General features: G+C 34.1%; 1 protein-coding gene across 1 annotated transcript; it reads right to left on the bottom strand.

The window, feature by feature from the left end:
• LOC110643298 (F-box protein At4g02760) lies at nucleotides 1-15,962 on the bottom strand. Its single transcript, XM_058152105.1, has 14 exons — nucleotides 15,957-15,962; nucleotides 14,706-15,209; nucleotides 13,382-13,557; nucleotides 10,954-11,148; nucleotides 10,723-10,833; nucleotides 2,993-3,078; nucleotides 2,796-2,917; nucleotides 1,781-1,845; nucleotides 1,614-1,686; nucleotides 1,460-1,522; nucleotides 1,294-1,358; nucleotides 1,132-1,206; nucleotides 737-988; nucleotides 1-402 (listed from the first exon to the last, which is right to left on the bottom strand). Exons 1-13 carry the CDS (start codon nucleotides 15,960-15,962, stop codon nucleotides 781-783), a joined length of 1,749 nt encoding a protein of 582 aa, XP_058008088.1. The 3' UTR covers nucleotides 1-402; nucleotides 737-780.
• Between the last annotated feature and the right edge of the window lie 1,143 nt (nucleotides 15,963-17,105).

The raw sequence follows: 17,105 nt of genomic DNA on the forward strand, positions 1-17,105 counted from the left end.
TAGGCACATCAATATTTCCTTACATATGATTAATTTTGCCTGCATGTCAGCCAAAGTTGTAATGGATGATTAACAAAATATTCAATCATCCCATTTCCTGGACCCAAAAAATTAAACTGGAGATAGCTTCACCCCTAAGAACAAAAATTAGATGGAAATCAAAATAAAAGGAGAATTTAGGGTAAGGGGGCAAAAATCATCATAGGCCTTTTTACAGTCATTTCATCAGACAAAGTCAAGGCCCTCAACTGAATTAGCAAATCCTGAGAATAGCAACAGCTTCAGGAATCCACAGGCATCAACTATAGCCGAGATAGAGGAGATGGCATGCATGAAAAATGTCCACAAGTCGATACATCAACCATGGTTCACTTTCAGCTAGCCTAAACAAAAGCCCCATCCCTAAAAATTAAGGCAGCATAGAAGTGCAGCATTAGGGAATACAGTTAACACACTTTTGAAATTATAGCTACTTGAACGAGCACAAAATTTGAGAAAAAAGAAAAAAAGAACCAGCACATAATCGATGGCTAAAAAGATAAAATGAGAAAGTCATTAAAAGAGGGGTGGGAAAATAAAAGAATATTCCCTGACAAGTAACGGTGCTCAATTGATAGAACTAAAGATCACAAGTCAAATATCAAAGTACTAAACTAACAATAGAGAGAAGAAGAAGAAGATTTTTTTAGGGGGGGAGGAGGGGAAGGATGGAGGGGGAGGAGAGAGAGGAAGGTACCCAATCCATTGCTGCCCATTGATTCTGCTACTTCAAAGTTTCAACTAGACAACCAGAAAATAGACCTCATCCGAACTTTCCTCATAACGATTCTCTCTACTCTCCTCATTGCCACTACTCTGGTCACTATTATAGCTGCTTTCTGATGTACTCATGAACGACGAACCATCTGATGTGGGACTGCTCAATTGTGATGGCAGGCTGACTTCACTATTTAGCTCGCTGTCAATCATTTGTTCTATGTCAATAAAACTGCAAAATCCAGAATCCCAACCAACCGAGGCAAATTCAATTCCAAATCCTCTCCTTTTTTTTTTTCATCTTTTCTTTATATTTTTTATTAAGAGTAACAAAAATGGAGTTTTGAGTACTGCTGCCATCAACCATCAACTAACCTTCCCTCTGGTGGAAACTCGGCCAGCAAACAGATATCAGGCCTTGCTTCTAATACCTGCTTTATAGGTATGATACTGCAATATTTACCAAAATTTGATATGAAGATGTGATGCAAAGATATGTACTGTAAGCATGAAAAATCCAGAAGGAACAACTATTACCTCGAACTGTAACATCTCTGGTACCAGTCACCTTCAGAAGCTAAACCTTCCCTGTTGGATACATCCTAGAAGGGAGCAGATATCAGAATTAGAAGAAAATTAAAGGAACGAGCTAGAGCTTAGAACCAATTAATACAAAGGACATCAACAATATCAATGTACCCACAAGATGTCGAAGAAACTTAAAGTCTCCCGCAATAACTGCCATCAATAGACGAGCAACTTCAACCTGCACAAGACAATGAAGCAATTATTTAACTAATGAGGAATGAAATATATAGGAGAAAGCAGTAGTGTAGAAGGGATGGGAACTAATCGACCTCTTTGAGATGCATGCAATCTCGTAAAATCAGAACTTCCAGAAGATTCCCGCCGGTGCTACCTCCCAGGTTCCTATCAATGAAATTGTTAAAATAATAATAATGACAAGTAAAATAGAGAAAATAAACGACTGATGGCAAAAAAATAGTCCATGTAAGATGCTGACCTCAAAAAATTTCCAGTGATTGAATACGATGTTGAAAAATCAACATAACTTAGTTTGCGAAATCCCTGCACAAATAATTAGAAAGATTAACTTGTGTACGCACAACTACCAAACTCACATCACAACTGACATCATAATTGCTACACTGTGGAATATATAAAACCTAACCAACCAGGTATCAATTAATTAAAAGTGGAAAAACAAAGAAATCAATATATATCTTACCTATTTCCATGTTCAGATCTTTGTTTAGTCCAAACTTTGAACTATACATATGTTGAACCACACATCATTGGACCCAACCAAATTTATAAAATGGATAATAGATGAATGCCTGTAAAGTACTTCAGCGGACCGATAGCATACATATATCAAGTTTTTGTGTTTGGCATTATGAAGTGTTGAAAATCAATCCACCATGTGAATCACAGACATTGTTGGATGACAAGGGTTCTTTTGCATGTCTAAAATGCAAAGAAAGTTACGTAGCAAATCAATTTCTTTTAGAAAAGAAATAAACAGGAGGCTCCAAGGAAGTAACTGCAAAACTTGTTCTCTCATGGAGGAGGAAAAAAAATAGTAGTTCAGCAAGCCCTTCAGTGACAAGTCAGTATATCCGTTCTTTCTCTCTACTTTGCTTGCTTTGTTGCATTTGACCAACATACAAATATTTAGCACAATATATTATAGCAACAAATACATGCCTTGCTATGAGAGAGAGAGAGAGAGAGAGAGAGAGAGAGAGAGAGAGAGAGAGAGAGAGTGTACATTTGTATATTCAACAGCAAAAAAAACAACAACAATTAAGCCTTAATCCCAAACTAGTTGGGTTGACTATATGGATCCTTTTTCGCCATTCAACACTGTTTGAGACTAATTCCACATCAATATTCAAAAACTGCAAATCTTTTGATATTCAAAAATTATATTCACAGGGAATAAATTTGCTCAAAACAAATACATTTGAGAATTTGCAATGACAAATGATGATTGTACCCGTTTTCCATTAACATACCTTCACAAGTATGCGAACTTTACAATCATGCAGCTTAAACCCTCTGAGAGCCAGTGAGGTTAATTTTGGGCAATTATTTACTAGATCCACACAGGTTGGCGATTTCAGACTCTCATCTCTTCCTGATATTAGATACATAGTTAGCAAAAGCTTCAAGAGAACAGAAACAGGAAATCTTCATGAAGAAGACGCTGCACCTGTTTTCGAAGACTCAAAAAACAAACGCTCTATCAAGGGACAATTCATGCTCACGGACACCAATGTTTGCCTCAACTCAACGTGTCTGCTTCCCCATCACACCACCCACCAAAAAATAAATAATTTCAGATACCAATGGAAATAATAAATAGATTTTTATTTTCAAGAGGAAAAGATTCAATATGCAATCCAAAAAGGACAAGACAACAAAAGTCAATGCACTTATATCTGGTTGGTACAAACTCGAAGACTATTAACCAAAAGCAGAATCATTATCATTATTGAACTCTTGAAAAATAATATCAAAAGAAAAGGATGGAATGAAAGACAAGAACCAACCATTGAAGTTTAGGCACTTTCTCAATACTCAACTCAACTCAACTAAGCCTTTATCCCAAAAATTTGGGGTCGGCTATATGGATTCGCTTTCTCCGCTCTGAACGATTTTGGGTTAAATCCTCAGAAATGTGTAATGCTTCTAGGTCATATTGTACTACTCTCCTCCAAGTCAACTTAGGTCTATCCCTTTTTTTCTTTCTATCCTCTAACCTAATGTGCTCTACTTGTCTAACTGAAGCCTCCGTATGTCTACGCTTCACATGACCAAATCACCTCAATCTCTCTTCTCTCAACTTATCTTCAATTGGCACCACTCCTACCTTTTCTCTAATACTCTCATTACGAACTTTATCTAGTCTAGTATGGCCACTCATCCACCTTAACATTCTCATCTTTGCAACTCTTATCTTAGATGCATACGACTCTTTCAGTGCCCAACACTCACTACCATATAACATAACCGGTCGTATGGCTGTATTGTAAAATTTTCCTTTCAATTTATTGGGAATCTTACGATCACATAAAACTCTCAATAACGGTTTTAAATAATGGTGAAAAATAAAGGATATTTTCAATTTATTATTTTCCTTATTCTTGTTAGGATAGGTGGAAAATAAAGAGGGAAAGCAAAATATAGTTATTTTCCCTTGTTTGGGAAGACATAAAGTGAAAAGAAAATAATTATATTTTCATGGATTTCTCATTATGCCCTTACTTTTTTTCTTATTTTTTATATAGGGGTATACATGTAATTTCAAAATAAAAGTAAACCTTCCATAAATTTCTTTCTTATTCTCTCCAAATTGGGGAGAAAATATATAATAGGAAAATAAAGGTTATTTTCCCTCTTTTATTTTCTCCTCTATTTCCAAACAAAGGAAAGCTAAAATCTTTCTTTATTTTCCTCTAGTTATTTCCTTCCCCCATACTTTCCATATATCCAAATAGAGGGTTAATGTTTTATTTGCTGTCATTCTGTTCATTATTTGTTTGTGTATCTAAGTTTTACATATCTTTAAATATTTATTGATTTCACGAACTTTGCAAATTTTTTCAAGATAAGCCATTATTGTTATGTTATGGCTTTTACAGGCTTGCTTTTATTACCTGTAACCGCAATTTATATCCATGTTCCCAATGCCGTGCTATGCAATTAGAGAAAGAGAAATTTATAAGTTAATTTTAGCTTAATTCTTAAGTTGGATAATATAAATATCCTTGTAAAAAACCTTTTCACGAGTGCCATCTAACTTCCTTTTTTTTTCTTCATTTTCACACTCTGAGATTGTCACCAAAGACCTTGGGAAACCCTAATCTTGAAAATTGGGTTAAAATTTGACAGTTGCAGGATCCTTACCATGATTTGAAGGATGACATTCCAAATCATCAAGACACTCTTGAATTTCTAACTTCTTACAACAGCAGCTCTTCCTTTTCTTTTTGTTCTTGAAAGAATATTGTCAGAGCAAGATTCTTACCTGCTATTGTTGAGACTAGATGGCCTAGATCTTGAAGTTGCACTTCAAATCGTTGATTGCAGCGTTGAAATTCAATGATCATATTCTCAAAACGTTGTTCTTGTGCAGAGATTATTTCTAGAAATAGGGTTCTGAATTACCATCAAATTCTTATGGATTCCAAGAATTGGTATCTTCTTCCACTTGTGTCCTAAAGGCTTGTATTTTCAGATGTAAAGATGATGTTTCAGGAAATTTTTCAAAGAATTCAAGGGTTTGGGAAAAAATTTAGGTAAAAAAAATTTGTGGTTTGTGATGAAGAGGTCCAAGGAAAGTGCTCTGATGCCACTTGATGCCACTGATTCAACCTGTATCAGCAAGAAACCAGAGGAAATAGAAGGAAGAAAATAGAAGAAAGAGAGGCAGAAGCAAAGGAGAGAACACACAGAATTCAAGAAAGGAAATTGTTAATAAGATTCATCAATTGCACACTTACAACATAATACATTCTCTTTATATATTGATGTTGGAATCCCTTAATTAGTGCATTAGCTGTAAATCAGAATGTATTAAAATCCCTTAATTAGTGCATTAGCTCTAAATTAGAATATAAATTAGTGATATTAGGGATATTTGTATTTATTAGCTTTTATTTTCTTTCCTATTAAAGCTATAGCTTTGTGTATAAATTTGAATCATTGTAACACTGTGAAATACATCAAGAAATTCTTCAATTCTCTCTAATTTCAACATGGTATCAGAGCCTTAGCCATTTTATCTGGCAATTTTTTTTTTTTTTTTGCAGAGAGAGAACAGTAAGAAATAGTTAGGGTTTGTGTGGGTAAGCCTTGAAAGCGAGTCTGTTGAGGGAGGTAGTTGTCACCGCCCCTTTAGGAAGGAAGAGAATCTCATTGCCCTCGCCTGGATTCTCGCCGCCATCTGGTGAGGAGCATGATCCCACGCACCGACATAAGGTTTCCGCCTCGTGTACACACGGCGGGGAGTGAGCCTGTTCCTGGTCAGTTTTTCCGACCGCACTTTTTTTTTTTCGACGACATCCCTAATGTACCGCTCCTCTGCCTAGCCCATTCCTATCTCTTGATTTGCAATTTTGTTTTTCAGTATTTGTCTTTTGCCTACTGTTTCTTTTAGTCAATTCTCTGAATCATGTTTGATGCAAAAAATTTAGTAGTTGAAGGGAAAATGACTACTACAACTGAAAATCCGTCATTAATTATTAGCCCTGTAAAGTTTGATGGGACAAATTGCCTTGCATGGTCTAGATCGTGTCTCATTTTTATTCAAGCTAGACGGTTGCAGGGTTATCTTACTGGAGATAAGCAAAAACCAAAAAAGTCTGCTTCTACCTACAGTCAATGAGAGTTAGAAAATTCTCTTATCATGTCATGACTTATCAATTCCATGCAACCACATATAGCTCGTGGGTATTTACTGTTGAATAGTGCAACTGCCATTTGGAGTACAGTTTCTCAGACCTATTCTCAAGTTAAGAATGATGCACAAGTGTATGAGCTTCGAAACAAGGTTCATGGTATGAAACAGGGTGAGCTAACTATTACTCAATATTATGCAGAATTGAGTGGTCTAAGGTAGGAATTAGACTTTTACCAGGACTTTCAGGTCTCATGTCCTGAAGATGCTATTAAATTTCAGAAGTTAGTTGAGAAAGAACAAATCTATGATTTTCTTGCTGGGTTAAATATGGAATATGATCACATTAGGGTCCAAGTGCTTGGGAAGGATCCTTTACTTACCTTAAGATAGACATACTCTTATGTTCAGCAGGAAGAGAGCAGGAGGAGTGCCATGATTCATTCTATGTCTATTAATAAGGCAGGGCTAGTTGCTAATTCCTCACGTAAACAGTCACATGGTTCACTAGATAAGGATCAACTACATTGTAACTATTGTGGAAAAAACCGGCATACTAAGGAACACTGTTGGAAATTGCATGGACGCCCCACTAAAGGGCATAGAGGAAAAAGGATAGGCTTTACTAGACCACAAGCTAATGTATCTGAGGCTGTGAATCTGTCTGAAGATACTACCACCACTGAGATGTTTTTCAATGAAGAGGTACAAACTCTAAGGCGTTTGCTATCACAACTTGAATCGCAATCTACCACAACTTGAATCGCAATCTACCACAGTTGCCTCTTCTAACTTCGTCAACTCGGGTAATGCTTTTCTTGCCAATCTTAATAATTCTTTTTGGGTTATATATTCTAGAGCAAATAAGCGTATAACAGGCTCTTCAAATAAATTCATATCCTATTCTCCATGTTCAGGAAAAGAAAAAGTTCGCACTGCGGATGGATCCTTATCTAGTGTTTCTGGAACAGGTTCTATTAAATGCACCCCTAATATAAGTCTTAGTTCTGTTTTACATGTGCCTAGCTTTCCTATTAACCTCTTGTCTGTCAGTTCAATCAAAAAAGCTCTAAATTGCAAAATTGAATTTTTCCCAACTCACTGTGTATTTCAGGAATTGACGACAGAGAGAACGATTGGCAGTTATAGATTGCAAGATGGGCTATATTTCTTGAATGATTATGTTGGCCAGGCCATGTTGGGGCAATCTATGGGTATTGAGGAACAAATTATCATGTGGCATAGGAGACTAGGATATCCTTCATTTACTATGTTAGAAAAACTTTATCCTTTTCTGTTTAAACAATGCAAAACTGAATTGTTAGTGTGTGATGCTTGTGAGTTTGCTAAACATGCTAGACAATCTTATCCTGCAATAAATAATAAGGCTTTAGTTCCTTTTATGACTATCCATTCTGATGTATGGGGGCCTACTCAAACTATGGCTTTATCAGGTTACAGATGGTTTGTGACCTTTATTGATTGTTGCAGTAGGTTAACCTGGGTATATTTGATGAAAGGGAAAAATAAAGTTTTCTCTTGTTTCCAGCAGTTCCATAAAATTATTAGTACACAGTTTGATGCTTATGTTAAAATATCGAGAACTGATAATAGTACAGAATATATGAATTGAGTCTTTCAGGAGTATTTGAAGGCACATAGGATTTTACATCAGAATTGTTGTGTTAATACTAGTTCACAAAATGGGGTATCTGAGAGAAAAAATACACACTTACTTGAGGTTGCTAGGTCTCTTATATTTACCATGAATGTTCCTAAACCTTACTGGGGGGATGCTATTCTTTCTGCTGCATATCTTATTAAAAGGATGCCTCTTCGGACATTGGAGTTTAAGAGTCCTTTAAAGGTTTTGCAGGGTAAAAATTCATATACCGTTTCCATTTCTAATTTCATCTCCTATAATTCTCCCTCTCCATCCTATAGAGCCTTTCTACTGTCTGTTTCCTCTGTCTCTATCCCACAGGATTGGAAGAAAGCTCGTCTCGATCCAAAATGGAGGGCAGCTATGGTGGAGGAGATGAAAGCTTTGGCAAAGACTGAGACATGGGAACTGGTTACTCTCCCACTAGAAAAGAAGCCATTTGGATGCAAGTGGGTGTTCACTGTGAAGCATAGCGTAGATAGTTCAATTGAGAGGTATAAGGCCAGACTAGTGGCAAAAGGCTTCACACAGTCGTACGGAATAGATTACCAAGAGACCTTTGCTCCTGTTGCTAAAATGAATACCATCAAAATTCTGTTATCATGTGCAGCGAATCTTGAGTGGGACTTGCAACAGTTTGATGTTAGAAATGCCTTTTTACATGGTGACTTGGAAGAAGAAGTGTATATGGAAATTCCTCCAGGGTTTGAGAATGAGAAGACTAGAGGGAAAGTTTGCATATTGAAAAAGGCTTTGTGTGGTCTAAAACAGTCACCTAGAGCATGGTTTGATAGGTTCAGTAAAGCGATGATTTCCTTTGGATACTGCCAAAGCAATGCTGATCATACCTTGTTTATGAGGCATCGTAGAGGCAAAATCACACTACTTATTGTCTATGTGGACGATATTGTAGTAACTGGTGACGATAAGGAAGAAATGGCTCTTTTAAAGGAGCGCCTAGCACAGGAGTTTGAAATCAAAGATTTGGGAAGGCTCAAGTACTTTTTAGAATAGAGGTTACCAGATCAGATAAGGGAATCTTTATTTCTCAAAGAAAGTATATCTTGGATCTGTTGGAAGAAACAGGAATGCTAGGCTGTAAACCGGCAGAGTCTCCTATCGAGGCCGATCATAAATTGCAAGTTGGAGTTGGAAAATCAGTAGATTTAGAGAGTTATCAGAGGTTGGTTAGCAAACTAATTTATCTTTCGCACACTAGACCGGACATAGCATATGCAGTTGGTCTAGTGAGCCAGTATATGCATGATCCTCCTGAATCTCATTTGGAGGTTATTTTCCGCATCTTGCGATACCTAAAATCTACACCTGGGATGGGACTTCTTTTCTCAAAGCATAGTCACCTTTAGATTAAAGCCTTTGCATATGCAGATTGGGCTAGGTCTCTTGATGATAGAAGATCAACATCAGGATATTGTAATTTTGTTGGTGGTAATCCAGTCACCTGAAGAAATAAGAAGCAAAATGTGACAGCTAGATCCAGTGCAGAAGCCGAATTCATGGCAATGGCTCAAGGTATTTGTGAGTTATTGTGGTTACAAAAGTTGATGGAAGAATTAAAATTGTTTGAAGCTAATGGTTTATTTTTGTTTTGTGATAACAAAGCTGCAATCAGTATAGTTCATAATCCAGTTCAGCATGATCAGACCAAGCATATAGATATTGATAGACACTTCATAAAAGAAAAAATTATGAATAGTTCCTTAAGTGTCTCTTACGTAGATTCGAAAGATCAGTTAACTGATGTGTTCACTCAAGCGTTAAGTTGTAAGGTGTTTCATACCCTAGTTTGCAAGTTGGGCATGTGCAACATACATAAACCAACTTGAGGGGGAGTGTTGGAATCCCTTAATTAGTGGATTAGCTGTAAATTAGAATGTGTTAAAATCCCTTAATTAGTGCATTAGCTGTAAATTAGATGTAAATTAGTGATATTAGGGATATTTGTATTTATTAGCTTTTATTTTCTTTCCTATTAAGGCTATAACCTTTGTGTATAAATTTGAATCATTGTAACACTGTGAAATACATCAAGAAATTCTTCAATTCTCTCTAATCTCAACAATTGACAACAAAACTAACTCTAGCAAATGTATTTGATGTGTGGACACATTTACCTTGCACCAATATTTGGGTCCTTTTTAACAATATATGTCTTAAACAGTAGAAAAGTGCAGTAAATCAGCGAGAGCTGAGAGCCTCCAATTTTCAATGATATTCTTCCTACTCAGTGTTATTTCTTCATAAAGTCTGGATAACACATTATTTCTCAAGATTTTCCGTACTTATATTCCTATAAGAACATTGTTTTTATTTATTATTTAGGAAATTGTTTGCTTACTATTCATAGTCAGCAATTTCACCCATATTTAATACTAACTCTAATAAGACATGGAATAATTTTTAGGTATTTATGTGACCTAGTATCTTTCTTAGACTTTCGAAAATAATTTAATGACAGTTTGGTTTAAATAGCAAAGATGCAAAGTGTGATTATGATCTCTCTATTCCTTCGTTTTTTTTCTTTTTATTTTAACAAAACCACTATCACCAATCAAGATAGTACTTTCCTAAGAACATTATGCGTGCTGAATTTTTCAAGCAACTAGATGTCCATATTTATCACATCCATGTATTAGTTGCTTTGCTACGCATACCCAAAGTTCAATTTAGAGCAACAAATATAAGACCTACTTGAGATGCTGTGTCAATATGGAAAATATTAGATCTAACACCCAAAAAATTTAGAGAAGTGCAACAGCAGCAATTCTTACATCCAGTGCAACAATGATCATTAGCATCTCATATATGCTCTCAAGCCAACAATAAAACACAACTATGCAACTCAAGAGAAACTTACAGGCCAACAATTTCCAGGTCAAGGAGAGATGGACAGGCTGACAATGCTCCACAAAGTGAAGTGTTATCCATTCTTTCAATATTGTAAAGTTGCAACCTCCTCAAAAGTGTTCTTACATCATGCATATAACAAATATTAGAAATAAATGAAGTTGCAAGATCAACCAGATGTTCTAAAAATCAAAGTTTCTAAGCATACAGATGTTCTAAAAATCAAAGTTTCTGAGCATACCCTGCAGCACCACTATCCCCGCTCAAAGGGTTTAGGCAGGATCTAGTGAGAATGGAAGATTCTTTGCCTTGTCTGGACTTTTTGTCATTCCATGAAAAGTTAGATGCGTCAACAGAATTCCTGATGCTAGAAACTAATGGTTGACAAGGTCCAGGATACACAGTTGGACCTGGAACTATACCAAGCTTAAGGGACCTGAATAACCATTTAAAAAAAAAAAAAAAAAATAGAAAGGGCAATGACAGAATCCACAAATAAAAGTATAAAACAATAGGAACGTAGGCATAATGGAGGAAATTCAGCAGAGTACTTGTACAAACTATATTGCATGATTCTCATTCATAGAATAGATGGCTATATATTATTTTCACGAAAATTTCAAAAAGTGAACATCATCTAAACCAACAAAATTTTCTTCAAGACCTTCATATGAATTAAATGGAATCATCAATCAAAATGGGCAAGTCAAACGAACCAATTGAGTAGTTCTAGTCAAATAGAGACCTATCAACTCCATCAAATCAACCTCACATCACCCAACTAAGATAAACGAGTCTACATTTAATATCTGATAGGTACAAGATACCATTATCCACTTATCCTTATGACATATCCAATAAAAGAAGTGTATTAGACTACGCTTATCTCACTAACATCAAATGACTCACAAATAATTTGTTATAATAACTTAATGATTGGCTACTATATAAAGGATATCTCTCCAGATAAGTTTTTTTTTTTTTTTAAATAAATTTCTGTGTACAAATATCAAGTCCATGTTCATGAAGAAATACTCAATTCAACTTAACTCAACTAAGCCTTTATTCAAAAAATTTACTGGGGTCGGCTATATAGATTCTCTTTCTCCACTCTAAACGATTTTGAGTTAAATCCTTGGAAATGTGTAATGTTTCTGGGTCATGTTGTACTACTCTCCTCCAAGTCAGTTTAAGTCTACCCATTCTTTTCTTTCTATCTTCTAACCCAATGTGCTCTACTTGTCTAACTGGAGCCTCCGTGTGTCTACGCTTCACATGACCAAACCACCTCAATCTCACTTCTCTCAACTTATCCTCAATTGACACTACTTCTACATTTTCTATAATACTTTAATTACGGACTTTATCTAGTCTAGTATGGCCACTCATCCACCTTAACATCCTCATCTCCGCAACTCTTATCTTAAACACATACGACTCCTTCATTACGCAACACTCACTACCATATAACATGGCCGGTCATATGGTTGTACAGCAAAATTTTCCTTTCCACTTATTGGGAATCTTGTGATCACATAAAACTCCAATGGTATGTCTCCACTTCAATCATCCGAGTTTAATCCTATTCTTCACATCCTTCTCACATTCTCCATCTACTTGAAGGATTAAGCCGAGATATTTAAAATGATTACTTTGGGGCAATACTACTCCATCCAAACTAATTCTTTCCTTATTATCAGTTCGGCCTTCGCTGAACTTGCAATGCATGTATTCTGTTTTCGTTCTATTTAACTTAAAGCCCTTTGACTCCAAAGTACTTCTCCAAAGTTTTAGCTTTCTATTGACTCATTCTTACGTCTCCTCTATCAGAACTATATCATCTGCAAATATCATGCACCAAGGGATACTCTTCTATATATGTTTTGTCAATTAATCTAGAACTAATGTAAAAAGGCTAGGGCTTACAGCTGAACCTTGATGTAATCCAACTGAGATAGGAAAATCTCTTGTGTCCCCTCCCACTGTGCGCACAATAGTAATTGCTCCTTCATACATATATTTCAAAGCCAGTATGTACCTAATAAATACCCTCTTTTGTTCTATCACTCTCCATAAGACATCTTTTGAAACACTATTATAAGCCTTATCCAAATCGATAAAAACTATGTGTAGATCTTTCAACACATCTCTATATTTCTTCATCAAGCCTCTAATGAGAAAGATCGCTTATATAGTTGAACAACCGAGCATGAAGCCAAATTGATTGGGAGAGATAGAAGTGTCATGACGTATTCGATGTTCCACAACTCTTTCCCACAACTTCATAGTATGGCTCATGAGTTTAATTCCCCTATGTTCATGAAGAAATATGAGACAAAAATGAGAAAAAAAATTAGTAATAAGAAAATAGGAAATGGTTTACAATGACTATCTCAGGACTGGATAATACAATCCTAATGAGATTTAAGGGCCGTATATGTAATTGTTTCAGATTTTATCTTGAAGGATTTTCTCAACATCAAACAAATTTTCACAGATTAATTCCATTTAAGAACAACATTTATGTTGATGTGGAATAATTTCTCTTTTAATTCACTAAATCAAAAGAATTCAACCTGAAGTATCCAAAAATAGAAATTCCAGGCACACAATGAGCCATTTACTAGAGAAGTATACAAAAACAGATTTGTTAGATTGGGAATTCTTACTGAAGGGATTTTCCAGCACGTTGGATCATTGTGGACACCACTGCATTATTGACTTTAGGGACTACTGTTGTCAAGTCAATATTGGCATAACACAAGGGATCCATGGCACATTTGTTGAACATTGAACAAGTTGCTGCAGCATAGCATAAACTTTGTGTATCAAGCATAGAAAATACCTGTAAATACCAAAATGAATAAAGTATGAAACACTCAACCAGGGAAAAAGTTATTATCTTGTTTCATGAACAAGCAGTAGAAAAGGAAACCTTAATGCATACAAATGCAATAGATCCATAGCAAATAGCAGTCAGTTACCCCTACTGAATTCAAAATATAACAGTAAAAAATGCCCATCTCCCAGTAATGCCCATCTCAATAAGTGCTGAAAACACCCCCACAACATGCGCGCGCGCGCGCACACACACATTACACAGTTTGCATCAGTATGAGACAGGTTATTTGGCTCTGTTTGGGATTGTCATTGAGAAGACAAAAAGCTAGTTTGAAAGTGCTTCTTGAGAGAGAGAGAGAGAGAGAGAGAGAGAGAGAGAGAGGGGAAAAAAAAAAAAAAAAAAACCTTTGACATGCTGTTGAAAAAACAGCTTATTTTGCTGTTTTGAAGTTTTTATGACTAAAAACTTTAAAAATCCTTAATAAATATTTTTAAAATAATGCTTTTCTAATAGCAATTCAAACAACCATGCCAAACAGATCCAAATAGTTGAATCATGAGACTTGAAATTCTCAAACTCACAGAAAGATTAACAATATCAACATGGCAACAAGGTTTTTCAGAGTTGGAGAGTCTTTATGTTTGCTAGCGTCTATATTCCTCCTACCTAGTACCTAGACCAACATAATAGACCACTAAGAAAAGCACAATCAGAAATGCAACCGGTGCTTAGCTGCCAAATTGTAATTAAAACCACATTCCATACCATCAGCATTTCATCCATAAGTACCAACCACAAACAAGTAACTGATAAATCCACAATCATAATTCGCGATCAGCAGATTCTCTCACAACCCCCAAAGAAAATTTTTAATTCCTGCTGATTTGAGCATGTTTCCCATGAAAAATCTAAAATGAAATTGGCAACACTTAATATAAGAAAATATGTAAGAAAACCAAAATCCAGCCGTCAAATTCTCTCATTACAATTCAGTTTCAAAAACTACTGCCATAATCCACAATCATCCAACCTACAAAACATGTATGAAGTTCCAAATAAATTGCAACAAAGACCTCTTCCACCCATAATAATTCCAAGAACTTAAAAAAAAAATCAACTATTAACGATCGAAAGAAAGAAATGAAACAAACCTTGATGGTGATATCGGGAGGTAGAGCCCAGGTCAGCGAATTGTGCTTGGAAGAGCGTTTTCTAGCGGAGCGTTTCCCAGCTTCGAGAAGTATAGAGCCCAATTTGAGGGCACGATCGATGAGGAGGGACTGATCGGCGTCGCAAGGGAAGGAATCGAGGAGACGCTCGAAGGAGAGGTCAATAAAGAGAGCAGGTGAGTCTGCTAGGTCCAGAAATGTTTGGAGGAGATTATCCACTTGGTGGCTCATGTTCGGTTGCCTACTAGAGCTTGTAGTGGTGGTGGCGTTGGTGGTGGTGGTTACTGAGGAGAAGGATATGGATGAGAACGGACAAGGGCGCTTGGCCATGGAGGTAGAGGTGTCAGGTGCGGAGGAGGGTATCCACAAAACGGGTGGATGTGGATGTGAGAGAGAACCAGAAGAGACATGGGAGTTTTGAGACAGGTGGCGTACGGACGAGGGATTTTCTGACACGTGTATGCGACTACATGGCGCTTTTATGTTCTAAGATATGGATTTGCGTACCATTTTGGGTCATTGTAATGTATCTCCTTTCGCTTTGCGCTATGTTTGAGAACTTTTTAAAGGAAAAAAAATAAATAAAAATAAAAATATATATATTTTTTCACTATTCGTGATACGAGAGTAAAATATTGAAAGAAAAATTATTTTATAAATAATAAAATTAAAATTTTATTTTTAAATTTAAAATAAAAAATTATAAGGTATAAAATTATATTTATAATTTTAAATATATTTTTTATTTTTTTATTTTAAAGAAAAAATAAAAAAAAATAAAATATTTTTATTTTTTTCATAATTTTTTTTTTATTTTTACTTAATTCAAATAAAAATAATAAAAAATAAAATTATTTTCCCTCAATTTTTTTTTTACTATTTTATTTTCCTTCCTTCCTAAAGTGTCGTGTTGAGTGTGGATTTTGTTTGGAAAAAATAAAAAAAATATGTATTTCAGTCTCAGATATGAGGTTTAAACGCAACTTTTTAAGATTTTCTTCTCATAATAAACATTTCAGAACTTTTGTCGAAAAATGCAATATCATTGCTGAAATGTAAATTATCCGAGAAAAATATAAACACATAATGTATTTTTTTAAGGAATAATGTCTAATTTTTTTTCTTATATTTTTTAAAAAATTTTAATTTAATTCATTTTTTACTTTTAAGCTAAATTAGCTTTTAAATTTTCATTAAAGCTCAAAATAGTTCAACCATTAAAAAATGAGATACACGCATCAATTAAACAAATATTTAATAAATTTTTATTTTTAATAATAAAATTTTATTTAAAAATAATTAATTGAAATTAAAAATAAAAAAATGTTATTTTTATACTCTCATATAATTAAGTAAATTTATAAAATTAAAATTGAAATTGAAAATCAAATTTGTTATATTTACAAATAATTAAATTAAAAAGTATAAAAAATATTATATTTATATTTTAATATAACTAATTAAAATTCAAAAAATTATAATAAGTGTTAACTAACTAAAATTAAAAAAAATATTATTTTCATATAATTACTTAAAAATAAATAATAAATAATAGTTTCATACTTTCATATAATTAATTCAAAATAAAAATAAAAATTAAAAAATATTAAAATTAATTATAATTAACTAAAATAAAATACAAATATATAATTTTTTATATTTTCATATAATTAACTAAAAATAGAAAAATAAAATAATTGTAATTATAAATATAAAAAACTCAATTTAATATTTTATATAATTATTTAAATTTAAATTCAAATTTAAATTCATTATAATTTAAAAATATACATTAAAATAAAAAATTTAAAAAAAAAAACAGCTTCTCACGCGCCTTGAAAAAGCTGTGGATTTCATGCATAATAATTTTGGAGCAATTTGAGCTTTAATGAAAAGTTGAGAGCTAATTTGGCTCAAAAGTAAAAAATTGGTTAAATTGAACTTTCTTGAAAAGTGTAGGAGAAAAATTAGACATTATTTTATTATTTTAATGAATTATTTTTGAGTTTTACATATTTTTTTTAAGTGCTAAATTTTTTTATATATCGTAGATTGTTAAATTTCAGATAATGAAGAACTACATATAAAAATTTATATTTTTAAATTTAGATAATTTCAAATTAATAATAGATTATTGTTATTATTATGGTTATTGGAGTATAATAACCTTACTTTCTTCTCAATAAAATAAATAGTAAATTATATTTTGTAAATAACTATAAATTAAATGAATTAGTGATAGCTTAAAATTGGCATTTTGATCTTCTTTTTGAGTTGAGTTTAATTGAAACACACAGGAGAAGGCCACAACACAGAAACACTACACATCAATTGTGTCACGACCCAATCTATGGGCCGGACCGGTACTAAGACCTGGACCAG

This window comes from Hevea brasiliensis, chromosome 9 (assembly GCF_030052815.1).
Source record: "Hevea brasiliensis isolate MT/VB/25A 57/8 chromosome 9, ASM3005281v1, whole genome shotgun sequence".
NCBI lineage: Eukaryota > Viridiplantae > Streptophyta > Magnoliopsida > Malpighiales > Euphorbiaceae > Hevea > Hevea brasiliensis.

Excerpts from the sequence above, each read along its gene's own strand:
- LOC110643298 (XM_058152105.1), bottom strand. Across the intron at positions 13,558-14,705 it reads CTCCCGATATCACCATCAAG|GTATTTTCTATGCTTGATAC; the intron begins GTTTGTTTCATT and ends TGGTATTTACAG. Across the intron at positions 1,687-1,780 it reads ATCACTGGAAATTTTTTGAG|GAACCTGGGAGGTAGCACCG; the intron begins GTCAGCATCTTA and ends TTTCATTGATAG.